This window comes from Thermobia domestica, chromosome 5 (genome assembly GCF_964235325.1).
Source record: "Thermobia domestica chromosome 5, izTheDome1.hap1.1, whole genome shotgun sequence".
Lineage (NCBI taxonomy): Eukaryota > Metazoa > Arthropoda > Insecta > Zygentoma > Lepismatidae > Thermobia > Thermobia domestica.
Genome location: NC_137458.1, coordinates 319,648,367 through 319,674,411, shown reverse-complemented (window position 1 = coordinate 319,674,411; position 26,045 = coordinate 319,648,367). Strand labels below are relative to the sequence as shown.

The window sequence follows — 26,045 nt, the reverse complement described above, 5'->3', positions numbered from 1 at the left end:
CATGGGTATTCTGCCATTATTGATGGATCATTTGCCACAACTGAGAAGCTTTCATGCACCAGGTCTTAGGCTAACTTTTTGTCTTCACGTGCTATTTGTCTGTCTTCATAACGTCTTTTACCCCCTCCTTTTTTCTGCCACCACACCATATCATACTCTCTCGTGATACAGTTCCTTCTCAGCGAATGTGCCAACCAGTTTCTCTTCTTCTTTTCAAATACATCTAAAATTGTACTTTTCTCCCCCACCACTTCTAACACCTTATTTAAATTATACGGGCATGAAAAAACAGTAAATTTAAAATGGTCCTTATTTTCGTTCTAGAATTTAAATATATATGTTTATCGCTTCTTTTGTTTAATAAATAAGTCATTTATGACGCAGGGAAATATTTAAATTTGAAAATTGTTTGTACAAAATTGGTAAAGCTCTTATTACTTACTTTCTTCCTGGCTTAATGTCTAGTAATTATGGCAATTAAAGTCTATAATTCACTTTATTTTTAAACATGCATTGATTATAAAGAAAATGGATAAGGACAGCTCTTGTAATTCGAAAACCAAATGAATGAATGAATTATTTATTTCAAAAATTAAATATTTAAAAAAATATCTAACTATTATTCTTCCGACTTCACCAGCTTTTTGAGTCTGACATTTATCCTCGAATGTTTATTTTTTCCTTATTTCTTTTAAAAATTGCAAGCATTCAGTCATACGACATATGGACATTGAAAATCAATATCTATACATAAAGAAGAATTCCCTGCTGACTGACTGACTGCTCAACACCTATATCCAGACTGCTTAAGCTAGAAACTAAATTTGCATAGTGTCTAATATTTGTCACGTAAGGTACCAGTAAGGAATGATTTGTGGACATTCGACGGGGAATGGGCCTACAATAATTGTAAGATGTTGATATCTCGGAATTCATTAAGATTAGAGGCATGGAATTTAGTATTTGGTCATTTCATTTAAAATAATTAGACACGTGTTCCGGTATTTTTTTTTAAATATTTGACCTAGAAGGGAAGAAAAAGGGGTGGAGTGGTTCACTAAGATGCCCTACACCAGATATTCGAGTTTCGTGCGAGACTTGGAGTTCAAATGAATTCTCTATGAAAGATGCAGAAGGAAAAACGCAAAATATTACCTGACACAACACATGGAGCATTAGCTAGCTCATAAACATGAGAGAATAACGAATACGAAAGGATAGGCAAGCAAAGAATCAATACGAGTAAATACAATAAAAAAAGGAAGAAATTGTTCACAGGCAATATGCAATGAATTTGAGAAGTTACACATGCTTTCAACTAAGTTGATAACTCATATAATTGTAAATGATGACTTTGTTTTTCAGGGACAAAGGCCACTTCGATGATCCTACCACTCGTTTTTACACAGCGTGTGTGGTCGAAGCGTTTGACTACCTCCACAGTCGAAACATCATTTACAGAGACTTGAAACCAGAAAATCTTCTTCTAGATATCAATGGCTATGTGAAACTGGTCGACTTTGGCTTTGCGAAGAAGTTGCAGGTGAGTGCCATGGTTTCATTTGTTAGAATAGTACATATATCTTCAAAAGTTGAACAGATAGTCACAGATAAACGCATTAGGTGTAGGTAGTACCCAGGACAAAAATATGATTCAGCTCTGACAAAACTCCAGCTATCATTTGTCGTAGTTTATGCATTTTCATACTTATTGATTGTGTAAAAACGATCTTCTATCAGGTACGCTTTTAGCCTATTTAAAAATATATATAAAACCCATTTCACTTATATATTAGTTCATTTAGTTCAGCTGCTATTTATTTCCATTTTCTTTATATGTGAGATTAATGCTACAAAGAACATTAATACCTGAAGATGTTACAAAATTATAAAAATAAATAAATTTTAAAAAAGACAAATATACGTTTTAATTATATATTCAACCTTATACAGAAGGTTGTTAGGTTTATATCGGACTGATTGTGAAGGGTGCTTACCCTACGAGATACCTCGCCGTTACCATCGATAGTATTCTGTTGAACCCCCAGCGCTGTAAACTATCGCCCGATATTCAAGTTTCCATTGAAGCAAGGGAATTCGTCCCTCTCCTCTCTCCAAACTTTCCAGTGTGCGGACGCCGATGTTGGGGACTCCTTTTCAACACAAAAAGCCTCATAAATTCATTGGACTGGCATCAGAGGTCTTCACATCAATGTTTTAGAATGAAATGGTACGAATTCCTAATTCCCGTTCTATTTCCTGATAAGAACCCGGAGGTGTTCTGGTTGCATGATTTGAAACTTTGTCTATATGGATTCTGACCTGGTTGGCGTTCACACCGCACAATTGCGAGATGTCGATCCGAAAGATAATTGTCATAATGGATTCTTGGAAATATCTTAGATTTAATTTCATGTTTTTATCAACCTTGCGTATCAGCAACTTCCCGAATTCCGTAACAACTATAAACTGCTCGAGAAACTTTCTCGACAGTGACAAACGAACTTACAGCAGTCCTTGATATCACTACCACGGTATGTCATGCCCGTATGTGACCATTAGTAGTGAGATGCATCTATGCTTCATCCGTTGTGAGACTGTTTGCCATTTGGATCCCGCCAGATGTTTTATATACAGTTTCTTCCAGTTCGTTCTGCAATATGACGCGGGAGCACGTACGTGAGTCTTATGGGCGCACTTTAGCTGAAACCGGTTACGAATGGCTGGGTTCACAGTTAAAGCTACCAAATTTATCGCTGGCCCATCTCATATTGGGTCAGTGGATTTTCATGATGCACCAGTCGATGAATCCCCTGCAGAACTGCAGGTAACACTTCCCTTCTCCCTTGGAACCGTCTTCTTCATGCTTTTCGTGAGCGACTGTTTCACCATGAGTTCCTGGTTTGTGTAACAGACTATAATGGCTTTTGCTGTAGTAACCTCCGATTATGGATCCATTCTCCCGACGTTATCTCACTATGCGTATGTAGGAAAAACAAGCATGGAAATGAACCATATCCTTCTCAGTAAGGGTTTAATTTAGATGTCATTTGATGACACTCATCCACTTATAATTTCTGACATAGTATTGCTCACCACAGTAGACGCGTCGTTCTATATCTAGACTTACTCTCTAAACATATATTGCTGTTTCTTAAGTATAGCAATGTAATGAATTTATGATATTTCAGCATGGGCGAAAAACTTGGACATTCTGTGGAACTCCAGAATATGTGGCACCAGAAGTAATCCTCAACAAAGGTCATGACATAAGTGCTGACTACTGGTCATTAGGTGTTCTCATGTACGAATTACTCACAGGTAAATATAACGTTTTTTTATACCTTAAGTACAAGAGGGGGAAGTCCGTTTGTAAGAGATAGATATAGATATACCTTAATTTTTTATATGTGCATTTATTACATTGGCAATGTTTTCTCTAAGATTTACCACAAAGAATGTTTTGATTTCTGTTTAAGCGTAAGAAATAGCATTAGACATTATAGTCTGCGTCAGGCTTTAACGAAGTATATGGATTAACATTGACTACAATTATAATTGATGCATAACATGTGTAATGTATAATCAGTGTCGCGTAATATAGTATGATTAATACGTAATCAAATACATTTTCTCAACACTTTTTTTTTTTTTTTTTTCACTGGTGAAATCCTCACATCTAAACAATTCAAAAAGCCTATGTGAACATAGGGCGAAAACCGCGTTGTTTCAAAGTTACGCAATTCCGAAAACGAGGAAAGTGTAACTTTGAGGCTCCCTAGCTCGAAAACTATGATGTATTAAAGACGGTTAAAGAAATATCAGCAAAACTAGTACACTCTCTGTATAATTGCCATGTTTCAAAGCTAGGTCGTACCGGAGCAACGAATTTTATACAGTTGGGGTATCGGAACCCTGATTTAATTATAGATAACAGTAAAAAGAATGTTTTGATAGAAAATGTCTAATTATCTATTTGTAAAGCTATGATGTCGTGTACATGAATATCATCATTTGTCAGTCAATTTCACAGTATCACCAATTTTAATATCCGCAATTATGCAACCACACATAAAACAGTTTAACATCAAATAAAAGTGGTTGATATACACTTAAGACTCATTCTCATTTGGGCGTTTATTGCGTACTTCAAAAGAATCAATCCGCCTTATGCAGAGTCGTTTTGACGTCAGGAAGCATATGTTAGTCGAAGTCTTTAGTATGACACTAATCACGAGTCAGGACGACTCTGCATAGGCCCCAATGTCTTTAACGTTTGGATAAGTGTTTATATACTAATGTGCTTCGCAGACACTAGAATATTGCGAAGCGCAAGAGCGGTATGCACTTCATTTGGGTTGCGAAAATGGAACAGAACTATAAATATCAGGCAAAGAAGATTAATAATAGATTGAAAATAAGCACTAACCTTGTATCCAGAAAGATTATTTCTTATATGATTTCAAATTTTTCTCTGGAGCCTTTGCAAGTAACTCTCTTGCTGCTATTTTATTATTATTATTATTATTATTATTATTATTATTATTATTATTATTATTATTATTAAATGTTTAAATATGTAGCCTGTACTAATAGTTACTGCGGGAATGTATGCGGCATATAAGGGAGAACTCAACAAAAGGCTTGTTTTCTAAAAGTGCACTCTTGAGACAATTTTCTAAAGAAAAGAGCAATGACTTCCATAAACTATATGGATAGGTACGATAACTGGCTGCTACAGAGCAGTTTGGTACTACTACTACTACTACGACACCTTAAATGTAAATTTCTAGCGTTCAGACGCCCTTACTACTCGGAACGCCTCATATGTACCGCAGCAATGAAGAAAATAAAGAAAGAGGTGGTGGATTTGGCTATTTTTCAGTGCCGTTCGTAGAACAATGATTAAGTTCATAACTCCATTGAAGTATTACAACACCTACCTTAATAATGCTTATTCCAAACGTGAGTCTTAACTCAATTATTTCGACAACTTGCTGCTGTCTTCTTCAGGAGAATAGTGAAGATTTCTAATTGATTGTTGTACCTAATATGAGTATTTGGCTAAATGGGATTCTCTGCAATTGAGAACGATATTTATTTAAAATATGTACTTTTAATTGTTTAAAAAAGAATCTGGTAATATATTATAAATTTAAATGCTGTCGAAAGTGCAGGGCCATAGTTCGATATAAAATAACAAAAACTATATGTATCACAAATCCATTTATTTTCCGCAACAATTCGCAGAATTGTAGTTCTCAGATGATAATGGTTACAGAGCGGGGCTAGAAAATGATACAAATATTGTTTTACTTCAGTGCCTTCACCAACCACTTTTCATAAAAGAAATTCACTTCACCATGTGTCTTTCCTTGTTGTGTATATTACCGACAGCTGCAATAGTCTTGGAAACGGATATGATGCCACACTTCCAGTATTCAGGTTCTTTGGCTAACTAGTAAAATTGTTTTGCAATCACGCGATTTTATGAGAATGCTACTAAATATATGTACGCCGAATATAAGAATATGCCTTTATCTATTAATCAGTTCTTACAAGAACTTTTACTAATGTTAACCCGTCATTCCTCGAATTCCAAGAGGTACTTAGTGTTATAATTTCGTAGAAATATATTTGAAACTGCTCTACTTTTTACTAACTAACATAGGAAATTTCTGCTCATTCTTGGGCCTCGTATTTTGTGAGACAACAGTACTATGAGTTACAAGACAGTTTATAAGCATGAATGAGTGGTCATAATTTTCTTATTATATTACGAAAATGTAAAATAAAACAGGGTTTCAGTTATATTCAGCCTATAGAGGAACTGGTGTAATATAAAATCGGTTAATATAAAATATATGTTCAGCTTCTTTCACTACTCACTATTATAATACCTGACGTTTTCTTATTTTATCCTTTATTACAGAGTAGTATCTACTAATAGATACGATTTTTTTTTTAATGAATTTAAAAATTTAACATCTATATTTAGGAAGTAACGAGTTCTGATGGAGTGAGGCGACTACGAAAATCGTGTAGCAATAATTGCACTACACAAGGTCGGGAAGACAGCAGGTGAGATTTTCAACCTCCTGAAACTCCTACAAATCAGCAAGTGGTTCGTGTATCGCGCCATACAGCGATACACCGAGAATGGAACGGCAGCTGACTGCGCAAGGAGTGGCAGACCACGAACGCCTACGAATCCCGCAGGTCCAGAAAGCAGTCGCAGCAAGAATTCGAAGAAATCCTGTTCGAACACAAAGTGTGATGGCTGCTGAGATGATCAGCAGAAATTCCATGTCTCGTGTGCTCAGGAGTGACCCACATCTACGGGCGTATAAGAGGCGGACTGGTCACTTTCTGACTCAAACATTAATGTCGCAGAGGGTTCTTAAATCAAAGAGACTGTTGCGGCGTTACGCCAACAATCTGCACAGAAAGATTTTGTTCACTGTCGAAAAGGTGTTCACAATTGAGCAGGCCTACAACGCCCAAAATGACCGCATGTATGCCACGTCATCTACTGCAGCTACTGAGGCAGCTCCAAGGGTTCAGAGGGCACATCATCCTGCCTCAGTGATGGTTTGGTGGGGAGTGAGCTACTCAGGCACAATCCAGCTGCATTTTTGCGAACAAGGTGTTAAAGCATCTGCCAAGGTGTACCAGGACACAGTGCTAACACCTATAGTGAAACCACTGTCTGCTACCATGTTCCCTGGAGAAAGGTGGACCTTCCAGCAGGATTTCGCTCCAGGCCACAAAGCGAAAACAACCAAGGACTGGCTGGCACGGAACGTCCCCGACCTCATTTCTACCGCTGATTGGCCTTCTAGCAGCCCGGACCTTAATCCGTTGGACTACAAATTTTGGGCAGTCCTTCAGGCAAAGATCTGCCATAAACGGCATCCATCTGTCGATAGTCTGAAACAATGCTTGACCCGAGCAGTGAATAATTTTCCCATGGACGAGGTGCGTAATGCCATTGACCAGTGGCTGGACAGACTTCGTGCCTGCATCAAGGCCAAGGGGGGACATTTCCAAAAATGATTCGTGCGTCAGGTGTACAACATATCAATGTAAAACATGACCAAAATAAATTGCCTTGGTGTTAATACTCTCTGTGTTATTCACATTCAAACTTGTGACAATATTTATGATATAACTAGGTATATATATTGATTTGGAAATCTTAAGTGTAACATGAATTATTGTTTGTGTTTTAGGAACTCCTCCTTTCACTGGAGCAGATCCCATGCGAACCTACAACATTATACTAAAAGGTATCGATGCCATCGAGTTTCCAAGAAACATCACCAGGAATGCAACGGCGCTGATTAAGAAGCTCTGCAGGTGCGTAAACTATTGCTGTATCTTAGATTTAAGTACCAGTTTACGGCCCGTACAAGGCGAACAATGAGTAAAAATTATTTCTTATCTGCAGACTTCGCTCTCTATTGGATGTTAGGGGAGACGGTGTCTCAGTGGTAGAGCGTGGGGCCTCTGATTCGATCCCCGATCAAGTAAGTTTGTGGTGGACAACATCGTGTCCGTGGGTTTTCTCGGGATACTCCTGTTTCCTCTCACTTTCTCATTCCACCAATTTTCCCATCATCATTCCCTTGTCTCAATCTTCGTCTCCCTTAGCCTAAAGGACATAATCATGGGGCATTTAACTCAAAGATTTCATTTTTATTGAATGTTACGGTACGTAGTATTTCAGACAATAAGATTTTATACAAATTTCTCTTCAGATTTGCTGTGTGTAGTGTATGAGTGCTCACATAGAGGGCACAGATTGGATCTCTTATCATTCATTTCTTGCCTCTTGCCTATTATCGATGGGTGGACTATTCTAGTTACACTCTGTTACGAGCCTGCAGTACAGGATATATCAAAAATAATCATCCGATTTGAAAAGGGTATATTTTCTTAAACAAATGAACATAGAACCGTAGTGTGAAATACATACAAGTTTTACTTACACAATTTCCACAAATGCTTAATTATGTCCCTTTTGGATACACGGAATATATTGACTTGATAGTCAAACTCCCCACCCTACTTGAGTATGACACGAGTGTGTCCTGTTGATTTCTTTTTACACGCACAACCACGTATTATCGACAAAAATTACAGGTAACTGAATCACACTTGTTGTAGTGGAGAACGCAAAATCCTTTTTGTTGCGGGGTCACTATCTTGACGTACTACGGAAGCACCTATCTGAAACCAAATAAAACACTATCGTAAGTAAAACTTTATATTCAGACATATATATTTTAAATTTTACTCTACTGTTCTGTCATTTGTTTAAAGAATATAGCCTTTTGAAATCGGACGATTTTTTTTTTTTTTTTTTTTATTTGATTTGTAGTCGCGTATGTAGATGCTTTAGGATGTCGGGACGGTAGCCTGTGTAGAATTATGTTAATTAGTTTTGAGAGTGAGAAATTTGTAGAATTAGTTGTATCCTATGGATTTTAACAGAGTTGAAGGAACACTGTACTGAAGTGGGGCTCTGTGTCCATGTTTGAGAATTATGAGTAGTCTTAAAAGGAGATTTAGAGAAGTAACAAGATAAAGGCAGAAAAGGAAGGAGCAGTACATACAGGGTGTTTCTAAAAGAATGACCTGATTTTAAAAGTCCATATGTATTGATAAAAACATACAACAAAAATGGGATAAATTGCAAAAATACTCACAAAATCTCCAAGTTTTAGCTATGGTATTACAAATACTCTATGTGTCCACCACCAGCAGCACAAACATCTAGACGATAGCTAAATTCATCATAAACTTTACATAATGTATCTGTGTTTATAAAAGTTATGGCACAAGCATCCTGTCTCTTCAAATTGGCTATACCAACGACAAATGTTTTTGGGTGCAGGTGGATCAATGCCAAAACGCCAACCTGGACCGAAATCAGTGACTTAGTCTTTGCAAGCTGCGGCACACAAAACGCCTTCTGTTGAGAGGACACCATCTTACTTCTGACTGACTGCAAACTGAGAAGACGCATTGACTGACATCTAACGGCGATTTTCTGAAACTCTAGGCCACGCCCATTCAAACAACACTCATTTCCTTGCCGGAACGTCCCATGTTTCGTAGTTATTACCGTCCAAAATCAGGTTGTTCTTTTTGAAACAAGCTGCACAATTAGTTTAGAAGAATGTAGTCTGAAATATTTAGGAGACAGGAAAGAGATTTCTTTAAAAAAATAAAAATAAAAAAGAAAGCAACATAAAGATCACGTTAAGTTAAGAAGACGGAGTAATGCGGTATACAAGCATGTGAAGGAGATAGGACATGAAATAGCATGGGAAAAAGTAGACGGATTGGAGGGGGAAAAGAGATGTGTTATACATGATATATGAAAATTCATTAATATTTACAAAATTTGTAAACAGTTTTCAGTAGACATTTTACTTATGAATGGAATGTATGTATTTATGAATGGAAATTCTGTTGTGTTTGTTATGAGTCAGATATTATTATGTATTTTTATTTTGTGAAAACATTTAGTAATTGATAATACATTTATATTTGTTGACTTAAATAACTAATAGTTTGATTCGTTCATTTTCAGAGATAATCCAGCTGAGAGGCTAGGATATCAGAAGGGAGGCATTAGTGAAATACAGAAACATAAGTAAGTACCTTTTATAATATATAAATATTTGTAGTGTCAAATTTATTAACCTTATACAAAAATAAATTATTTCAGAAACCAAATACTTCCAAGGATATAGTTCTTTAGACCCCACTTCATTCATTTATCCGTAATATTTATAGTTTTGTAAAGCATTTTTTTAAAAATTAAAATTAATTTTATTCAGGTCCCATAACAGGGAGCAAGGAAAGAAGAATAAGAAATAAAGTTCAAAGAACGAATCATATATCAGGATTCTGAAAAAAAAATGGTTTTGAAGTTTTAGAAGTTGTTCATGATAAGTACAAATATCGTAACTGTACACTGTCAGCGTAAGTTGATGGAAAGCTCGTAGTCACGTGTTTTGCAAACCTGATTTGATATCGTCCATTAATTGTCGTCTCCTTCGCCCTCTCCTTCTCTTTTCTGCCACCATACCTTCTATTATGTCCCTTATGATATAGTTCCTTCTTAGCCATTGTCCCAACTAGTTTCTCTTCTTAACCCTTTCACTGTGGAAGGCGACGGAAAAAAATTTCCCTAACCTGCGAATGTCGATTATAGTCGACGTGTTAAAATTTGTCTGTATCTTGGGTTTGTCGATTGTAGTCGCCAAAGGTTTTCTGTGTGATTTCTATTGTTTATCGAAAACAATAGAACACAAACAAAAATGAACGGTACAACTTTGGCGACTACTCTCGACAAAGCCAAGATACGGACAAACAAATTTTAACACGTCGACTATAGTCGACATTCGCATGTTAAGGAAATTTGGTTCTGTCGACAAAAGTCGACTTCCTCTGTGAAAGGGTTAATAATATATAAAATTGAATGGGTGAGTTGGAAAAGGAACACATTCCAAAAACCTCAACTTTCAAACACTGGTTGGAAACATGAACACATTCCAGAAATATGTTCGATTTTTCACTCATACGTTACCGTAGACTTCAGTAAAGAGAACCTAAAATTAATGAATGCGTTCCTGGCTCCTCTCAAGCGGTGTAGGGACATATAAAATGAATATAACCATCCCAGTTTAGCTTGCCTATTTTCTGGAATGTGTACCTTTTCCAACTCACTCATTCAATTGTTCTTTTCTTCCCCACCATTTTTAACATCCTCTCATTTTTTTTTTGCTCCACCTAGCTAATTCTTTCAATTCTTCTCCACACCCACATTTCGAAAACTTTGAGTCCTTTTTCATCCTTTCTGCGTAATGTTCATGTTTCTCACCCATACAGTACAATACTCCACACGAAGCATTGTATAAGTATTTTTTCTCAGCTCTTTATTTAAGGTCCCACAGTCTTCTTTCTCCGAAAGGCTTCTTTCACCATTCCTATCATTGCTCTTATTTCACGTTTACACTTCATATCATCACTAATAATACTACCCAGGTATCGAAAACTAGACATCAGTTCTATTTTCTCCCCTCCTACTTCTATATTTCACACTGACCCATTAGTTCCAATCACCATGGCTTGTGTCTTTGTAACATTTATTTTCATCTCACATTCTTCATAGCCCTTCCTCAAATTTTCTAACATCTTATTAATTTTCTCTTCAGAGCCAACAAGCGCCATATCATCTGCAAACCATATACACCTGATCATTCTACCTTCTACTGAAATGCCGCCTTTATTTTGTAGGCACTTTTTCACTACGTCTTCTAGATAGATATTAAATAATGTGGGCGAGAGACAGTCCCTGTCGAACTTCTCTTCCAATTACCTCTCCTCTGTCATGTCCTCCCCTATTCTAACACTTACTTACTGGTTCATATATAAGTTTCTTATAAGTTTTCGATCTTTCCATTCCAATGCAACCTTCTTTAGAACTTCTAACAACAATTCGCAATTCACGCAGTAAAAAACCTTTTGTAGATCAATAAACACCACATACACCTCTTTCCATTTTTCTATAAACTTTTCACCCTTAAAAATCCAATTGCATCTTTTGTCCCGTATCTCTCCTGAAGTCGAACTGTTCTTCCCGAACTTCTTCATTTGTTCTTCCATACCACCATCTGTTCAAAACCCGAAGGAAAATTTTAGCTGCATGAGATATGAGACTAATAGTTCTATAATCCTCACATCTCCTTGGGTTCGATTTCTTGGTCATTGGTATCATGATCGTCTTCAGGAAGTCTTTTGGCCACTCTCCTGTTTCATATATTTCATTGCACAATCGGAACAATTCTTCCTTGCCCTAGTCTCCTATATTTTTAATGAATTCAATTGGTATATTATCTATCCCGGTTGCCTTTCCATTCCTAATCTCGATATAGCTTTTTCAAACTCATCCTGAAGAATACTAAACCCTTTATCATTCTCGCGTACTTTATTTTCTACTTCAACATCTAGGCCATATGATCTGTCCCTACTCTCATATAAGTCCTCAACATATTCTTTCCATCTTCCTAAGCCTTCACTTTTGTCGCTGCCCATTCTTATTTTCTAATATCATAATATCTTAGTATAGCAGATGTTTATTTTTCCTAATATCTTGATCAGGGCCCTCCTCTTGCATACGCCACTGTCGAGATGTCTAAGGAAAATATGCTGTCAATGGGAAGACCTGTCTGTTGCCGGTGCGAATCCTGCTCATGGAATTGTCTGCACCACTCATTTTATTAACATGGTTTATTTTTCGTCGTCTCCATTAGTTTAAAGGGCAGGACCATGCATGCAGCACTCAAACTTGCAAATTCAAATTAACATATTTAATAGGTCTATATACGTAATTATCTTAGCCTTAATGATTAATTAGGATTGTGGAAATTTTCAGTATCATTAGAAATCTAAGTAGTTGTTTGATCTCAGTTACTTTAAAATTTCGGTTCCTAAAATTTCCATGCACTTTCAAGCTTTCAGCTCTCGCCTCAAGCTTTGTTCACGGAGAATAAACATAGAAGTAAAAGAAATAAGGACATCTAGGAAGCACAAAAGAATGGATTTACAGAAGAAGAGCATTGAAGATACGCCTAATCAATTCTTACTTGTTACTCACGAAATGATATTTTTATTTATTTTGCTCATATATTTTTACTCTTCGTGAATGAGGCTCCAGAAAGAGCTGAAAGCTTGCAAATGCGAGAAATTTTCAGAAATCGCAATTTGAAGTAAGATGATTGTTAACATTTCCTTTGCATGTTAGTATATTGTCTGAAATGAAATGATTTTGTTGTTATCGACAGGTGGTTTGATGGTTTCAACTGGGAAGGCTTACGGAACCACACTCTGATCCCACCTATCATTCCTAACGTTCGAAGTGTAACGGACACCTCGAACTTCGATGAATACCCGCCAGACAGCGATGGCCCACCTCCAGATGACCTCACAGGATGGGACGCCGACTTTTAACATAGAAACAAACTGTTTGGTTATAAGTTAATAGGTTTAATTGTTATTTTTATTCTCCCTGACATCCATTGCGCATAGAAACGAAACGAAACGGGATGAAATGAAAGTTTCCTTTGTACAGAAATGTTTAAAACTAGCAGAACTTACAGAGTTCGTTCTGTACAAGTACTTACATGTTCTGTGAGGCTTAAAGTCTCACATCTATGTATGTTAAAAAGAAAATTAGATCAGCTGTGCAAACATTCAGTTTTTGTGAATGTTATGTGTTCACAGTGTTTATATAAAGATACAAAAGTACCAAAGAGGGTAATTATACGAGGAAATAAACCCTAATCAAAATTTGTTTGTTACAAGAAAAAAAGAAAAAATAGTGTTGTGTTTGACAGCGGAATATTTCGAATGTTTTTGGCTTCTTTCTGAACAAATTATTTTACGTTTAGAATCAAACTCTAAAAAGGTTTGGGGGTCTCAAGATTTAAATTTCGAAATTAACCGAACATTTTGAAGAAAGAAGAGGTAATATTTGATGTGTGCTTTAAGTATAAACAGACAACATTTTGCCAATCAAACAGAAAAACTGGACAATTTCTGTTAAATTCTTTCTTCTCAGTGCAGACGGTGTACAATAATAAGAGTTGTAGTCATAAGCCAGGTCAACTATTTCCCAAGTTTGTCACAAAGATAAAAAATTGTATCAAACATTAAATAATATCATTAGTTACATCTCAAGCTACAACGATTTATATATATAAATGTACTTACCATTGTTATTTAGTGTAGTTGTTGATCAAACAATAAGTTAAGAATTTCATAAGATTCTCGCAAATTTCAACAACAGTGGGAAAGTAATAACCACATTGTTATCCACAAACAGCAAAAAAATTTAAATGTTATTATTATAATCTAAAGGAAGGAAGCTTATATAAAGCTAGCTTGCCATGGTGCAAGAATCTTGTAGCTGACATTAAAAAAATCTTGCAACTCCATCTTTCTATGTACTGTTTACACCGCTGATTACTCTAATGAACCACTCCTTATATTTCTAATGGAAATTCAAATCGTTCCCACAATGCAACAAAAGTGAATCTGCGACACTACCGGCTAGAGTTGTAACTAACTGCATCGTCTGCTACTGGCAGTAGCTAAGTGCCTAATTCTATCAGACTCACGCGCTCTGAATGATTTGATTCGTTCTTGTTTTTAGTAGTTCGTAGTACCCAACTTTCTTCAGTGGCGGCGCCTTAGTCTCCACAGTTTCAGCAGGAAGAGCAGCTGAAACCTCTTATACTATATTATTACTTTATGGTTTACGTAGTACAACTTTCTGAAAGCAAGAAAAATATCTCCACTCATGCAGCACTGCACTCTAGAGGACAAATAGTGAACCTCCTCATTAAAAACATGTATTTTGGCGCGCTTGCCCTCCTCGTCCAAAAGAATCCGTCGTTTCGGAAGCGGCGAAACTTTTTTTTTCTTCTTTATGTCAGTGGAACGGCGATAGCAGGTAGCAGCAAGACGACCCAGAAAGTTGCACATGGTTTGATTCCTTGCTAGACGAAAAAAAAAAAAATGTTGCATGTCTCTTTCAAGATTATGTTTACATGGAGAAACATTGTAGGATTGCAAGATTTTTTAAATGACAGCTACAAAATTCTTGCAGCATTGCAACCCAGCTTAAGAAATCTGTTTCATTTATCTTCGTATATTTTTGTTTCCTGCGTAATTGTACTTGAAAGAAAGAAACCACTCTTGGTTCTGCATCACTTATTCAAAAGAGTGACATCGAAATATTCCTTTGTCAAATACAACACAGTGCTTTATAGTTTGTTAAGAAAATTGTTTTTTTTTTTTTTTTTTTTTTTTAAATATATATATCTGAAGAGTTTTGTACAAAGACGAAAAACATGTATTATCGAATGATATTTACTGTTAGAATTTGTATATTGTAAGATATATATATTGTGGCTATATTTGTAATTAAAAATATGCTTTATATATAAAAAAAAACAAGTTTAAACTAAATAAAAAAAGCAACATACTACTACTACTATTACTAGTTTTTAATAATTAAGAAATCTATTAAATAGATTTACAGAGATATAACACTATCGCAACCTGAGATTTTTTTAAAGTCAGAAAAGCGGATATACTATCCCTGTGATATTGTACGCTTGATATCATTATATATGTAAAACGTAGTTCTGAGAATGTATATGTATTTTTTTTTTTTTTTCAGAATGTACGATGGAATCTAATAAATATCGAGGCATTATTTAACAGAATCTATGGATACCCATAATAGAAAGTAGATGATACTTTTGAATGGACAAGCAAATTTTTTGCACTACAATCTACAGAACTGTATAGTTAACAAAACTCTTACAAAAGAAAACAAAAGAAAAAAAATCAAATTAGTATGTTCCTATTGCGTATGACTTTGTACACGCTTGTTTTTAAGTATGGTACTACAAAAGAAAAATGTTGAGTCAAAATTAATGTACGGCACAATTAAAAAAAAAAAAAAAAAAAAAAAAAAAAAAAAAAGACGTAAGATACGCCTAATTTGTATAATTAGGAAGTTGTCTTTTTCTTTCTTGAGAAACGAATAAAGTATCTAACTGGACGAGAATCGAATTAAAAATTGATTCGACAAAGAGTAACATTGCCATTGGTTTGTACAAGTTTTCCAACAAAGGTGTATGTTAACTTCCGTGTGTATTCTTTTGTCAATTGATTTCGACTCGCATTCACCATCTTTATTACATAATTCTGTTTTGTGGATAGAGAATCAGAGAATACAATTATCTCTCTATGCTGCCGAAGATTTCTGAAGTTATCGTCAAAAGAGTGCGAATTGAGTAAGTATGCGCGTTTCCTGGCGACTGTATCATATCGTATATACACAATAAATGTTTTTTACGTGAATAAGGTTATTTTTACCTTATAATTAATCTTAAAGTTTCGCTCATCGATGCAGAAACTTTAGTATGTTCTGAAATTTAAATAAGTGTACTTTTTCTTCTTGGATCATTCTTTGTATAAATTTCAACAAGATGAATATAGCATGATTCTCCTTCCTGTTAATTGTAGAGTAAGAAAACTAAATGCAAAGATTTCATTTGATCGAAACATTAAAAACTAACTCACTCACTCTATGGCCTATGGAACCTGGAGGTTCACAAAAGCTCTCCATTGACTTCTGTCATTAGCCAATTGGATCTAGTTTCTACTCTGTATTCCTATTTCTGCCAGATCCATCTTAATATTGTCCTCCCATCTGCGCCTAAGTCTTGCTAATGGTCGCTTTTCGATTGGTCTTCCAGTTAAGACTTTGAAAGCGTTTCTACTTTCTTCCATTCTGGCTACATCACCTATCCACCTCAGCCTCCTAGACTTGATGACCTTAGTAATGTTTGGTAAACTAACTAACTAACTCTATGGCCTATGGAGTCCGGGGGTTCAATGCTGCCTTCACAAAAGCTCTCCACTGACTTCTATCCTTAGCCAACTGGATCTAGTTTGTACTTTGGATTCCTATTTCTGCGAGATTCATCTTAATATTGTCCTCCCATCTACGCCTAGATCTTCCTAATGGTCCTTTTCCGGCTAGTCTTCCAGTTAGGATTTTGAAAGCGTTCCTACTTTCTTTCATTCTGGCTGCATGACTTGCCTACCTGAGCCTTCTAAACTTGATAAAACATTACTTATAAATTTTCAGTGGGATCTTGTACCCAGCAGAGAAAATATTCATTAATTCATTAAGAGGTCTTTCTTGAAATCAATATGGCTCCATTAGTGATTACAATGAAGAACTCAATGAGTATGACCAGCTGCCTGAACTGAATTCGGGATCTTGGTTGAGTTAATTGTCATAATGTTAAGAAACAAAGTTTGTTGTGAAGAGGATAGGGAACTTCAGGGCACAAATACAACACTTTAACACTTCTTTTCATTCAGCTATACTTCAATAAACAACATTTTGTACTTTTTCTCTTTTGTTCTTTTATTTTTCTTGCAGCCCCCTATTTCCTCTCCCATTGATTTGGAATGACTATCTCCTCTTTGACGAGCTCTTTCCCTTGGATATGCACAACTTTTGACGGCATTTCTCTTTGCTTGTCCAATTTGCATTACTTTCAACGCTTTCACTGTTACGCTTTCCACACCTTACACTTCCAAGTATTTACTGCTTTTACTTTATATCTAATGTTTTTCACTGCTAGTCATTTAAGGCCTTATGCAGTGTTTTTCTGACGCGTCATTAGTGCCATACTAAAGAGTTCGACTAACATATGTTTCTTGCAGTAGTCAGGCCTTTAGTATGACGCTAATCATACGTCAAAACGAATCTGCATAAAGCCCTTATTAACTGAAATTTTTAGAATGGTAAATTACTCGATGATTTTTCAATTCTGTAGAATGTAATGGGTTAAAGTTACACATACAGCGTGTTCGGTCAACGGTAACCGAAGTTGTCTTTTTTGGGGGGAGGGGTAAAATTTCAGTAAAAACAATAGATACACAAAAACACAAACAAGTTTGATAATCAATATTATTTTCTTTCATTAGAAAGACGAAACAAATAAATTATCTCGAAGTTACCAACCAAAACTTAATATTAGCCAGATTGAGAAACTCTTAAGAGATCAATCATTTTAGAGGACGAAAACTGGGGACATAGGGTAACGGTTTAACTGAACAGTAATGCGCGCTCACACTCCAACACACAGTCGATCATAACCCAATAGCAACATGGCATACTAAGAAAGGAAGCTACTAAAAGAGGAAAGTTCAAAATGAAATGCATCCTGTATTATTTTTAGTGACTGAAATAGCTCTGATTCTGTGTTTACATATACGATAAAAAAAATAAATTTTATAAGAAAACATTATGTAACAAATTCACAATGAGATACGGAACAGGCTTTGTTCAAAGATAGGAACTATGAACGAAGTTTCTTTTCGAAACATATAAAAATGTGAACACTGTGATAAGTGCTAATTGAGATCGTAATAAGGCGTTTGAAACAGAATTACTCTGTATGATTCGAGACAGTAATCGCTTTTAAGTAATATTATTTGAAACCTAGACAAAATTTTCCTCTCCTTTCTGAAAAGCATTATGGGGAAATCAGAAGTTCAGAAAATTTCGGTGTAACAAAGTTTTTGTAAGCAAATTAAAAAATACAAGAAAAAGGCAGAAATGACTGGAAAGAACTGCAAATCATTTTATTGTAAATTGTTATGTAAATACTAATTACATCAAAAATATTTATTTACGAAAATAAATAATATGCATACACTGCAATAAATTAGGAAAGACAGACGAATGCGTTCATTGAATTCAGAAGAAAAGAATGAAAATATTTTGCATGCCTTACTCCAAAAGTGACTGACACGTTACTAACTATTTCTCTGTAGCGTGTTTCACATTAATGGCGTTATGTAAGTTACGCCTACGAAAAATGAATTCTACGTCTTAATGTCCAAATAGATTTGCGTCTTTGGATTCTTTGTGCCACTAACTATCGCATCCGTCTTACGTTGATTTTGCTGACGTAGTTAAACACAATATTTGTAACAAACATGTTAGTTCCAAATCCTTAATGGATTCTGTTCAATAATGCCTCTATTGTACTTTTGTCAACCAGCGTTGTTTTTGTGGCTCGACTAAATACAAATAGAAAGTAAAAATGAATTTAGTGCCATGAATTTCAACCTACAATAATTGTTTCTACTGCACTCTTTTGTGCCTTACAGTAAGTAAAACGAAGTTTTGCTAAGTAAACGAAATAGGGCATGAGCCTTTGTTACTACTGATAATAAATTATGTACAACGATACAAAAGAATTTTTGTACAGAAATTATATTTTGCATTTTATACATGCAATTCTTGCCAGTAAGACCTCGTTTTTACTGATGCTACTGAACAAACTTGAAGTGAACTGTGTATTATATGTAAAAGATTATTGATACTTTTTTGTTTGTTTTTAGATCATTAAATACTTCTTTACAAATATTTATAAGTGTTGTTTATTTATTTAACGGATTCATATTTAATGTATTCTTTTGAACATTCTAAACAGAAATCAAAATGGCTAGACACAGCAGATCCATATTTTCAATGTTAATTTAACATTTATACTAATATCCTGATCGAAATACAAGAGAGTTGTTACAAAAGTCTCAAACCTGGCTATGAATGAATCAGAAAAGAACTTACAAATGGTGTAGCTTGCCAACGAAGTTCCCTAACAAGTCAACACATTTTGCCCATCGATGTTCAAGTGCGTTAGTGTCACTGGTAAAAAAAATTAAAAAAAAAAAAAGAAATGTCGAAGGTGTGTACAACTTCATCTACGGCATGCATGACGACATCATCAGTGCAGTGTTGGTAGAACCAGAGCTAGGGGACGGTCGTCCCGGGCGCTGATAACAAGGGGCGCCCAACGAGCAAGAAGAAAGAAAAGGTGTCGGAAAAGAGTAAGCGGCGCCCCGTAAAAGAATTGGCACCCTATATATATATATATATATATATATATATATATATATATATATATATATATATATATATATATATATATATATATATATGTATGTATGTATGTGTGTGTGTGTGTGTGTGTGTGTGTACAGGGTGTTTCAGAACAACAACGACAACGTTTGTCAGGTGATTCCTGACACAAAGATTAAACAAAAAGTATAGAATAACTTGGGTGCACAAATGTTTTTTTTCGCAGTCATATATGTATTGCACTGTAAAAAAACTGCAACGACTTTGGATCATTTTTTTTACATGTATATATGTATGTGTGCAACAGGAGGAGTGCGAAGTATTTACACTCATGTCCAAAATGATTGTTGCATATCTACAACTATCTTCTTGTAAGAATATAATGATTTTGCAGGGTACTTTTAATATTGAACTGTGTGTATAATCGAGAAATGTTTATTTGTGGTAAATTTCATAGGAAAACAATTATAAATACGAAAATTAGAATGAGTAAGACAAAATGTTGCTAAATGGACAAGAAAGTTTTATTGTTCTCATTTACTGTTCTTTTGACATCAAATTTGCCACATATATGTCTTTGCCGATGATACACATACTAACATTGTAAGAAATACCGGACGAATTCGTTATCAAATTATATTCCTACAACATGTTTATAGACATGGGACAATAGTTTTGGACATGAGTGTACATCATACTCAATTAAGTGATATTTTGGATTTGGCTACACTATATGAAGTTCTCCAGATATATGGGGTAAAAGAAAATTTTTTATTGAAATATATTGGATCCTTTTGGATCAGGGGCCATAAAATTTTTGAACGGGCCTTAAATCGAGTTTTCATATTTTTTTACGGAATAAGCACATCACACTGAGTTAAGTAATAGTTTGGGTTTGGCTACACTATATGTAATTCTACCGGGGAGAGGGAATTATAAAAAAAAATAAATAAAACTTAATAACTTTTGAACCAAACGACCAAGCTCGATCAAATTTTCAACATAGATGACGTTCGTGCCTGGGATGGATTTTATCATTTCACTTTGACGAAACGACGTAGGAGGGGGGGGGGGATATACAAAAATCAATAAATATAAAAGTGACCATGTTCGTGAGTTAATAACTCTTGAACCACCTGATCGATCTCAATCAAATTTTCAACATAGATGAGGTTCGGGCCTGGGATTTTATTTATCTATTCACTCTGACGATAGAACTTAGGGGTGGGGAGGAGAGGAGGAGATATATAAAAACAAATTAAACTTAATAACTCTTAAACCACAGGACCGATCTCGATCAAATTTTCAACCTAGATGAAGTTCGAATCTGAGATGGTTTTTGTCATATCACTTTGTAGGTGTAACTTAGGAGAGGGGAAGAGACATTTGAAAATGACCGATATTAGTGTCGAATCTATAGTTTTTGGGGTCCCTGAGATGAATAGTGACATTTCTGATGCCGTTTAAATCCAAATTCAGCCCTGTAACTTGGAGGAATATATATATATATATATATATATAAACGTTCGAAATGACCAATATCAGTGTCGAATTCATAGTTTTCTGTGGTGGGGAGAGGGATTTATAAAAATGATCGAAAATGACCAATATCAAAGAGCAATTTACTGCCTGACTAACGGAACATATTACTATTGTTTCATAATTTAACCCAGCGAAGCGGGTAATTGGTGCTAGTAAGAAATATTTTGAAAAGTAAAAGAGAGTATGATTCTTAATTATTGATTTATAAGGATAATCATATTCTGTAAAACAGTTTACAATATTTTTACATCGAAGTTTTGACGTTTCGCTGACTAATTTAAAACCTTATTCTAGTTGAAAGAGTTTACCATAGAAAATCATTATATCATTGTCACGATAATCAATTGGTACTGGTGAGGTGTCAGACTTGGTTCTAGCACCAAAGTTGGAGTCTCTCTTGTAGTAAATCCTTTGTTCATTTCCTTTCGGGAATTTGTCTAGGACTTCCTAATTCTGGCATCCCTGTGGGTGATTGTTTTCACTTCTTTCATACGGGATAATATTACTTTTTAATACACCTAACCAGAAATGAAATCTTTGAGTTTTACGTCCCACGGTTATGCCGGTTAGGCTAAAGGAGACGGTGATGATGAGTAATGAATGAAATGGTGGAATGAAGAAAGTGGGAGGAAACGGGAGAACCCCGAGAAAACCCACGCACACGGTACACCTAACCAGAGAAAAGAAGGGGAGGAAAATCCATATAATTATACGAAGCTTATTTTGTATTATGTAGCATTAAACGAGGAATGATCGAAAAAAAGACTACAAAACAAAACTTTTATGCAGGGGCGGGTTTAGGATTTTAATTTTGGGTAGGCTCGCTCCCTCGCTTATGAATACATACACACATTTGATTGATTGATTGCAGTAGGAAATTACTTTTACAGTAGTGGTTGATGCTATTCGATAAATAATTATTTACCATTAATATAACTAGTGGAAAATATATTTACTCTTTATTGCATCTTTTAGCGTTTATATATTTTTCAAAATTTTTGGGTAGGCCCGTGTGTACCCGGCCTATCCGTTAAAGCCGCCACTGCTTTTATGTAATTCACTGTAGCCTAACGAAAATTTATTTGTAGATTAATAACATATCTCTCTTGTGCAGGTTTGAAGGCTTTGGATTCTCATCATGTATACCCGAGAAACGGACATTAAAATTTCTAAGCAAACTAAATTTTAAAGCAACATGTAGCGAAATGATGTCGTGCCGTCAAAGAAAGACGGATCAATATTGTTCATGACAACTATGGACACAGCAGTAGAGCCAATAATTCAACCATTGACGTTGCACTTGGAACGACCAGAGAATCCCTTCGACAGCCCTGACCTAGCCCCCGTGAGTTTCACCATTTCCCTGTTCGAAAGCAAACAATCTCTCGTCACCAATATTTGGCATGTGATTATGTTAAAACTGCTGTCTCACGGTGGCTACGAAAACTTGACGCGGATTTCTATGTAAATGGTATAGAAGACTATCTATGCAAATGGTATAGAAAACTATCTATGCAAATGATATAGAAAACTATCTATGCAAATGGTATAGAAAACTATCTATGCAAATGGTATAGAAAACTATCTATGCAAATGGTATAGAAAACTATCTATGCAAATGGTATAGAAAACTATCTATGCAAATGGTATAGAAAACTACCTATGCAAATGGTATAGAAAACTATCTATGCAAATGGTATAGAAAACTATCTATGCAAATGGTATAGAAAACTATCTATGCAAATGGTATAGAAAACTATCTATGCAAATGGTATAGAAAACTATCTATGCAAATGGTATAGAAAACTATCTATGCAAATGATATAGAAAACTATCTATGCAAATGGTATAGAAAACTACCTATGCAAATGGTATAGAAAACTATCTATGCAAATGGTATAGAAAACTATCTATGCAAATGGTATAGAAAACTATCTATGCAAATGGTATAGAAAACTATCTATGCAAATGGTATAGAAGACTATCTGCCGTTGTGATAAGCGCTTGAATAAAAACTGTGATTACATCGAGAACTAGTGTTGAGCGCCCTCTATCATCAGGTGTGTTGATCTTCCAGCTGTCTTACACATAAAACACAATAGACTTTATAACTTTTTTTTTCGATCATCCGTCGTATATACTCTAGTAAGTCTATGCTTGTTGTATTCAGGTATAACATCCGGAAACTGTGGTCTTGTCCAAGTTTCTTTAAAATATCATAAAAGGTTTAAACATGTAAACTAAAACTTTCTATGTTATAAATTGCATAATGCTGTTAATTGTTACTAAGCAACAATTCAATGATGAACTAAATATATTAAAACAACCGTAAACAATATAAATTGTCTTATTATAGTATTCATAGAATTCAACAGAAATAATAAAGAAGAAAATCGTCCTTTACATTGTAATATTCAACTAGCTTTAGCACAGAACACGAAGAGGAAGCACTTATACAAAATAAAGTATTGAACCAACTACATATGCACAAGGTTAGGACTTCATTCGATTTTATAGATACTTATTCAGTCAGTGTTAAGAAAATAAAGCCCTTCTGTGAAAATAAATGTGAAGATAACCTTAGAAAATTTCTGCCTAATTTTAGGTAAGGCATTGATATCCAATTTTTAGTTCAAATACAAATTAAGTATGCGATTTTCGCCAAAATCATCATGTTGCTGTCACTGACAAATTCCACCATAGTGAGAGACAGGAGAATAGTGGTTTTCATAAGAGACTGATTCTGTCCCGATTTGGATTCACAGTAAGTGTAGGTTCATGTTTCATATATATATATATATATATATATATATATATATATATATATATATATATATATATATATATATATATATCTTGATATTGAAAATGGACGTAGAAATATTAACTAACTTTATTCCAAGGATCTTACAAAATAGAGGATCTATCCATATATATCTTCATCCTATTAAATCAATGAAGCCAAAAAACAACCGAGAATCGGCACGTCTGATTGGCTACTCTCGTTTATGCCATCGTCCGATTGGCTACTTTCGTTTCCGCCATGATTGTTGGCTCAAAACATTGCGATCCTATTGGGCGGAGTGGGCAGAGTAGGGGTGGCGAAACTGTGACGTATGGCTTCAAGATTTTGCTGTAAGGTAAGGGCAGATCCTCTATTTTATAAGATCCTTGCTTTATACGGAGAATTGTTTGAGGAATTTAGTGTATTGAACGAATAAAAGAAGAAAACGTAGAATGAAAGACTTTGAAATGTGTTGATACAAAAGAATGATGAAAATCAGATTTATGGAAGAAGATATGAAAGGAAAATCTGTTGGAAATATTAAGAGGAGAAAGGAGAATAGTAAAGATTTATTTGAAAATAATGATACCCATGGGTATGCTCAAATATAATGCCTCGTCTTTGCCATTCTGCTTACCTCTAGGGGCTACGATGGCTCAATTGTAGTGTGTCTGTGAGTTTTCTCGAGGGACTCCCGTTTCCTTCCACATTATCATTCCACCCGTCTCTCTCAGCCTAAAGGACGTAATCGTGGGACGTTAAACTGAAAGATTTAATTTCATTTTCATTTTCAAGTAGAGACTAGACAATTGTCAAGTCATGCAGTGTAACTTTAACGCAGAGAACGCTCACAAGAGGTTGAGCATATTCAGACTGCGCTAAACTTGCGGAACTTCACCCACATGTTGGAGCATTCTCGTGGATATATGGTTAGCAACAACGTCTTCGTCATAGTATACCAGAGTTCGATTCTCGGTAGGAGCACGTGTGACTTAGTGGTACAGGAACTCAACATATTTTGTGAAGTTTTTCTTGCTTAAAGTTTAATGTTCCCATTCAGCACTGAGACTATACGGAAATGGGTCTTATCAGTTTGATATGAATATGAATTATATATGCTCCCATCAGGACTTCAATTCCAAGACTTTCATTTAAGTTTTGTTGCAGCAGTTGTAGTACTTAAATATTCCCAAAGATCTTAGTTCACTTAGTAAAAAATATTACTTTAAATGATCTCCTTCTCTTCTGTAGAAATTCTGATGGGAACATCTGATAAAGAACCAACGTTGCAAAGAAAGTGATCGAGATTGATTGGTCAAACAGCTTAAAGTGGGACTATTGGCTTTAATCAAATAATTATGGTATTAATATTGTCTGCCGCACCACAGAAATGCCAAGGAAATTGTAATCTGGAAGCAGGGTCATTATGTCAAGAGGTAAGCTTCTATTTACTCGTTTTAAATAGAGGATATACTATTGGAATTTCTCTGCCTTGATAAGTAAAGAAGTTGGAACATTTCGATAAAATTGCAGAAGTCTGTGAGTACACTATTCAGTATATAGTGGAATTTTCTAAACAACATCTCTCTTACGGACCACTTTTCGAGCAACCGATGTGAAATCTCGTAAGGTTATATTTCGACCCTTATTCTAGGACCACTCCTCATCACCACTCAATGGCAGTAAAAGAAAATATATGCAACTATCTCAGGGCCGACCCTAGGCAATTTTCCGCCCCGTGTAATGGCATCATTTGCTGCCTCCTTTCTCCAGAAAGAAAAAAAATGTTAAAAGTCACGATTTTAAGTATGCTACCCCATCATGAACAAGAAAGGGAAGGAAAGAGCACCCCCACTCAGAAAGGCCTAAACACTACAAATACAATCTCGTTGTGTATGTTTTTTCTTTAAATAATAACCTATTATGTTAGTGAAAGATAAAGCAAACACACCTGCAGAGGGTAGATTCTTTTTATAGATTTCAATAACAAGCTTCAATCTCAATATATCAGTTTACAATTCCAGAGCTACTACCTCTTTTATCTTTATTTCTTGATTTTCCTTCTATCTCCTTTTATCTTTACCTGTTGATTTTCCTTATCAAATCAAAACTGTGATAACTAAATGGCACAAGTGTTTGCTACTGTTCGAGAATTGACTTCTTGTATTTGACAATGAA

General features: G+C 35.2%; 3 protein-coding genes across 5 annotated transcripts in view; 2 read left to right on the top strand and 1 right to left on the bottom strand.

The window, feature by feature from the left end:
• Positions 1-18,236, top strand: part of for (cGMP-dependent protein kinase for) — a 316,811-nt gene extending 298,575 nt beyond the window's left edge. For 2 of the 3 annotated variants that reach the window (XM_081760529.1, XM_081760527.1), the window contains 5 exons: positions 1,366-1,543; positions 3,192-3,321; positions 7,233-7,359; positions 9,602-9,664; positions 12,861-18,236. In XM_081760529.1, the coding sequence (XP_081616655.1) occupies positions 1,366-1,543; positions 3,192-3,321; positions 7,233-7,359; positions 9,602-9,664; positions 12,861-13,026 (664 nt within the window). In that variant the 3' untranslated portion in view covers positions 13,027-18,236. Of the gene's footprint in view, positions 1-1,365; positions 1,544-3,191; positions 3,322-7,232; positions 7,360-9,601; positions 9,669-12,860 lie in introns of those variants that run through there. The other variant, XM_081760528.1, reaches the window with a different exon arrangement.
• The window catches only part of LOC145686820 (nucleoside diphosphate kinase 6, mitochondrial-like), a 65,822-nt gene continuing 47,822 nt past the window's right edge, over positions 8,046-26,045 (bottom strand). The window contains exon 5 of the transcript XR_014131651.1: positions 8,046-8,232. The gene's annotated coding sequence lies outside the window, so the exon portion shown is untranslated. The remainder of the gene's footprint in view (positions 8,233-26,045) is intronic.
• Positions 22,982-26,045, top strand: part of LOC145686821 (uncharacterized) — a 13,329-nt gene continuing 10,265 nt past the window's right edge. The window contains exons 1-2 of the mRNA XM_081760531.1: positions 22,982-23,574; positions 25,119-25,303. Coding sequence (XP_081616657.1) covers positions 25,226-25,303 — 78 coding nt within the window. The 5' untranslated portion in view covers positions 22,982-23,574; positions 25,119-25,225. The remainder of the gene's footprint in view (positions 23,575-25,118; positions 25,304-26,045) is intronic.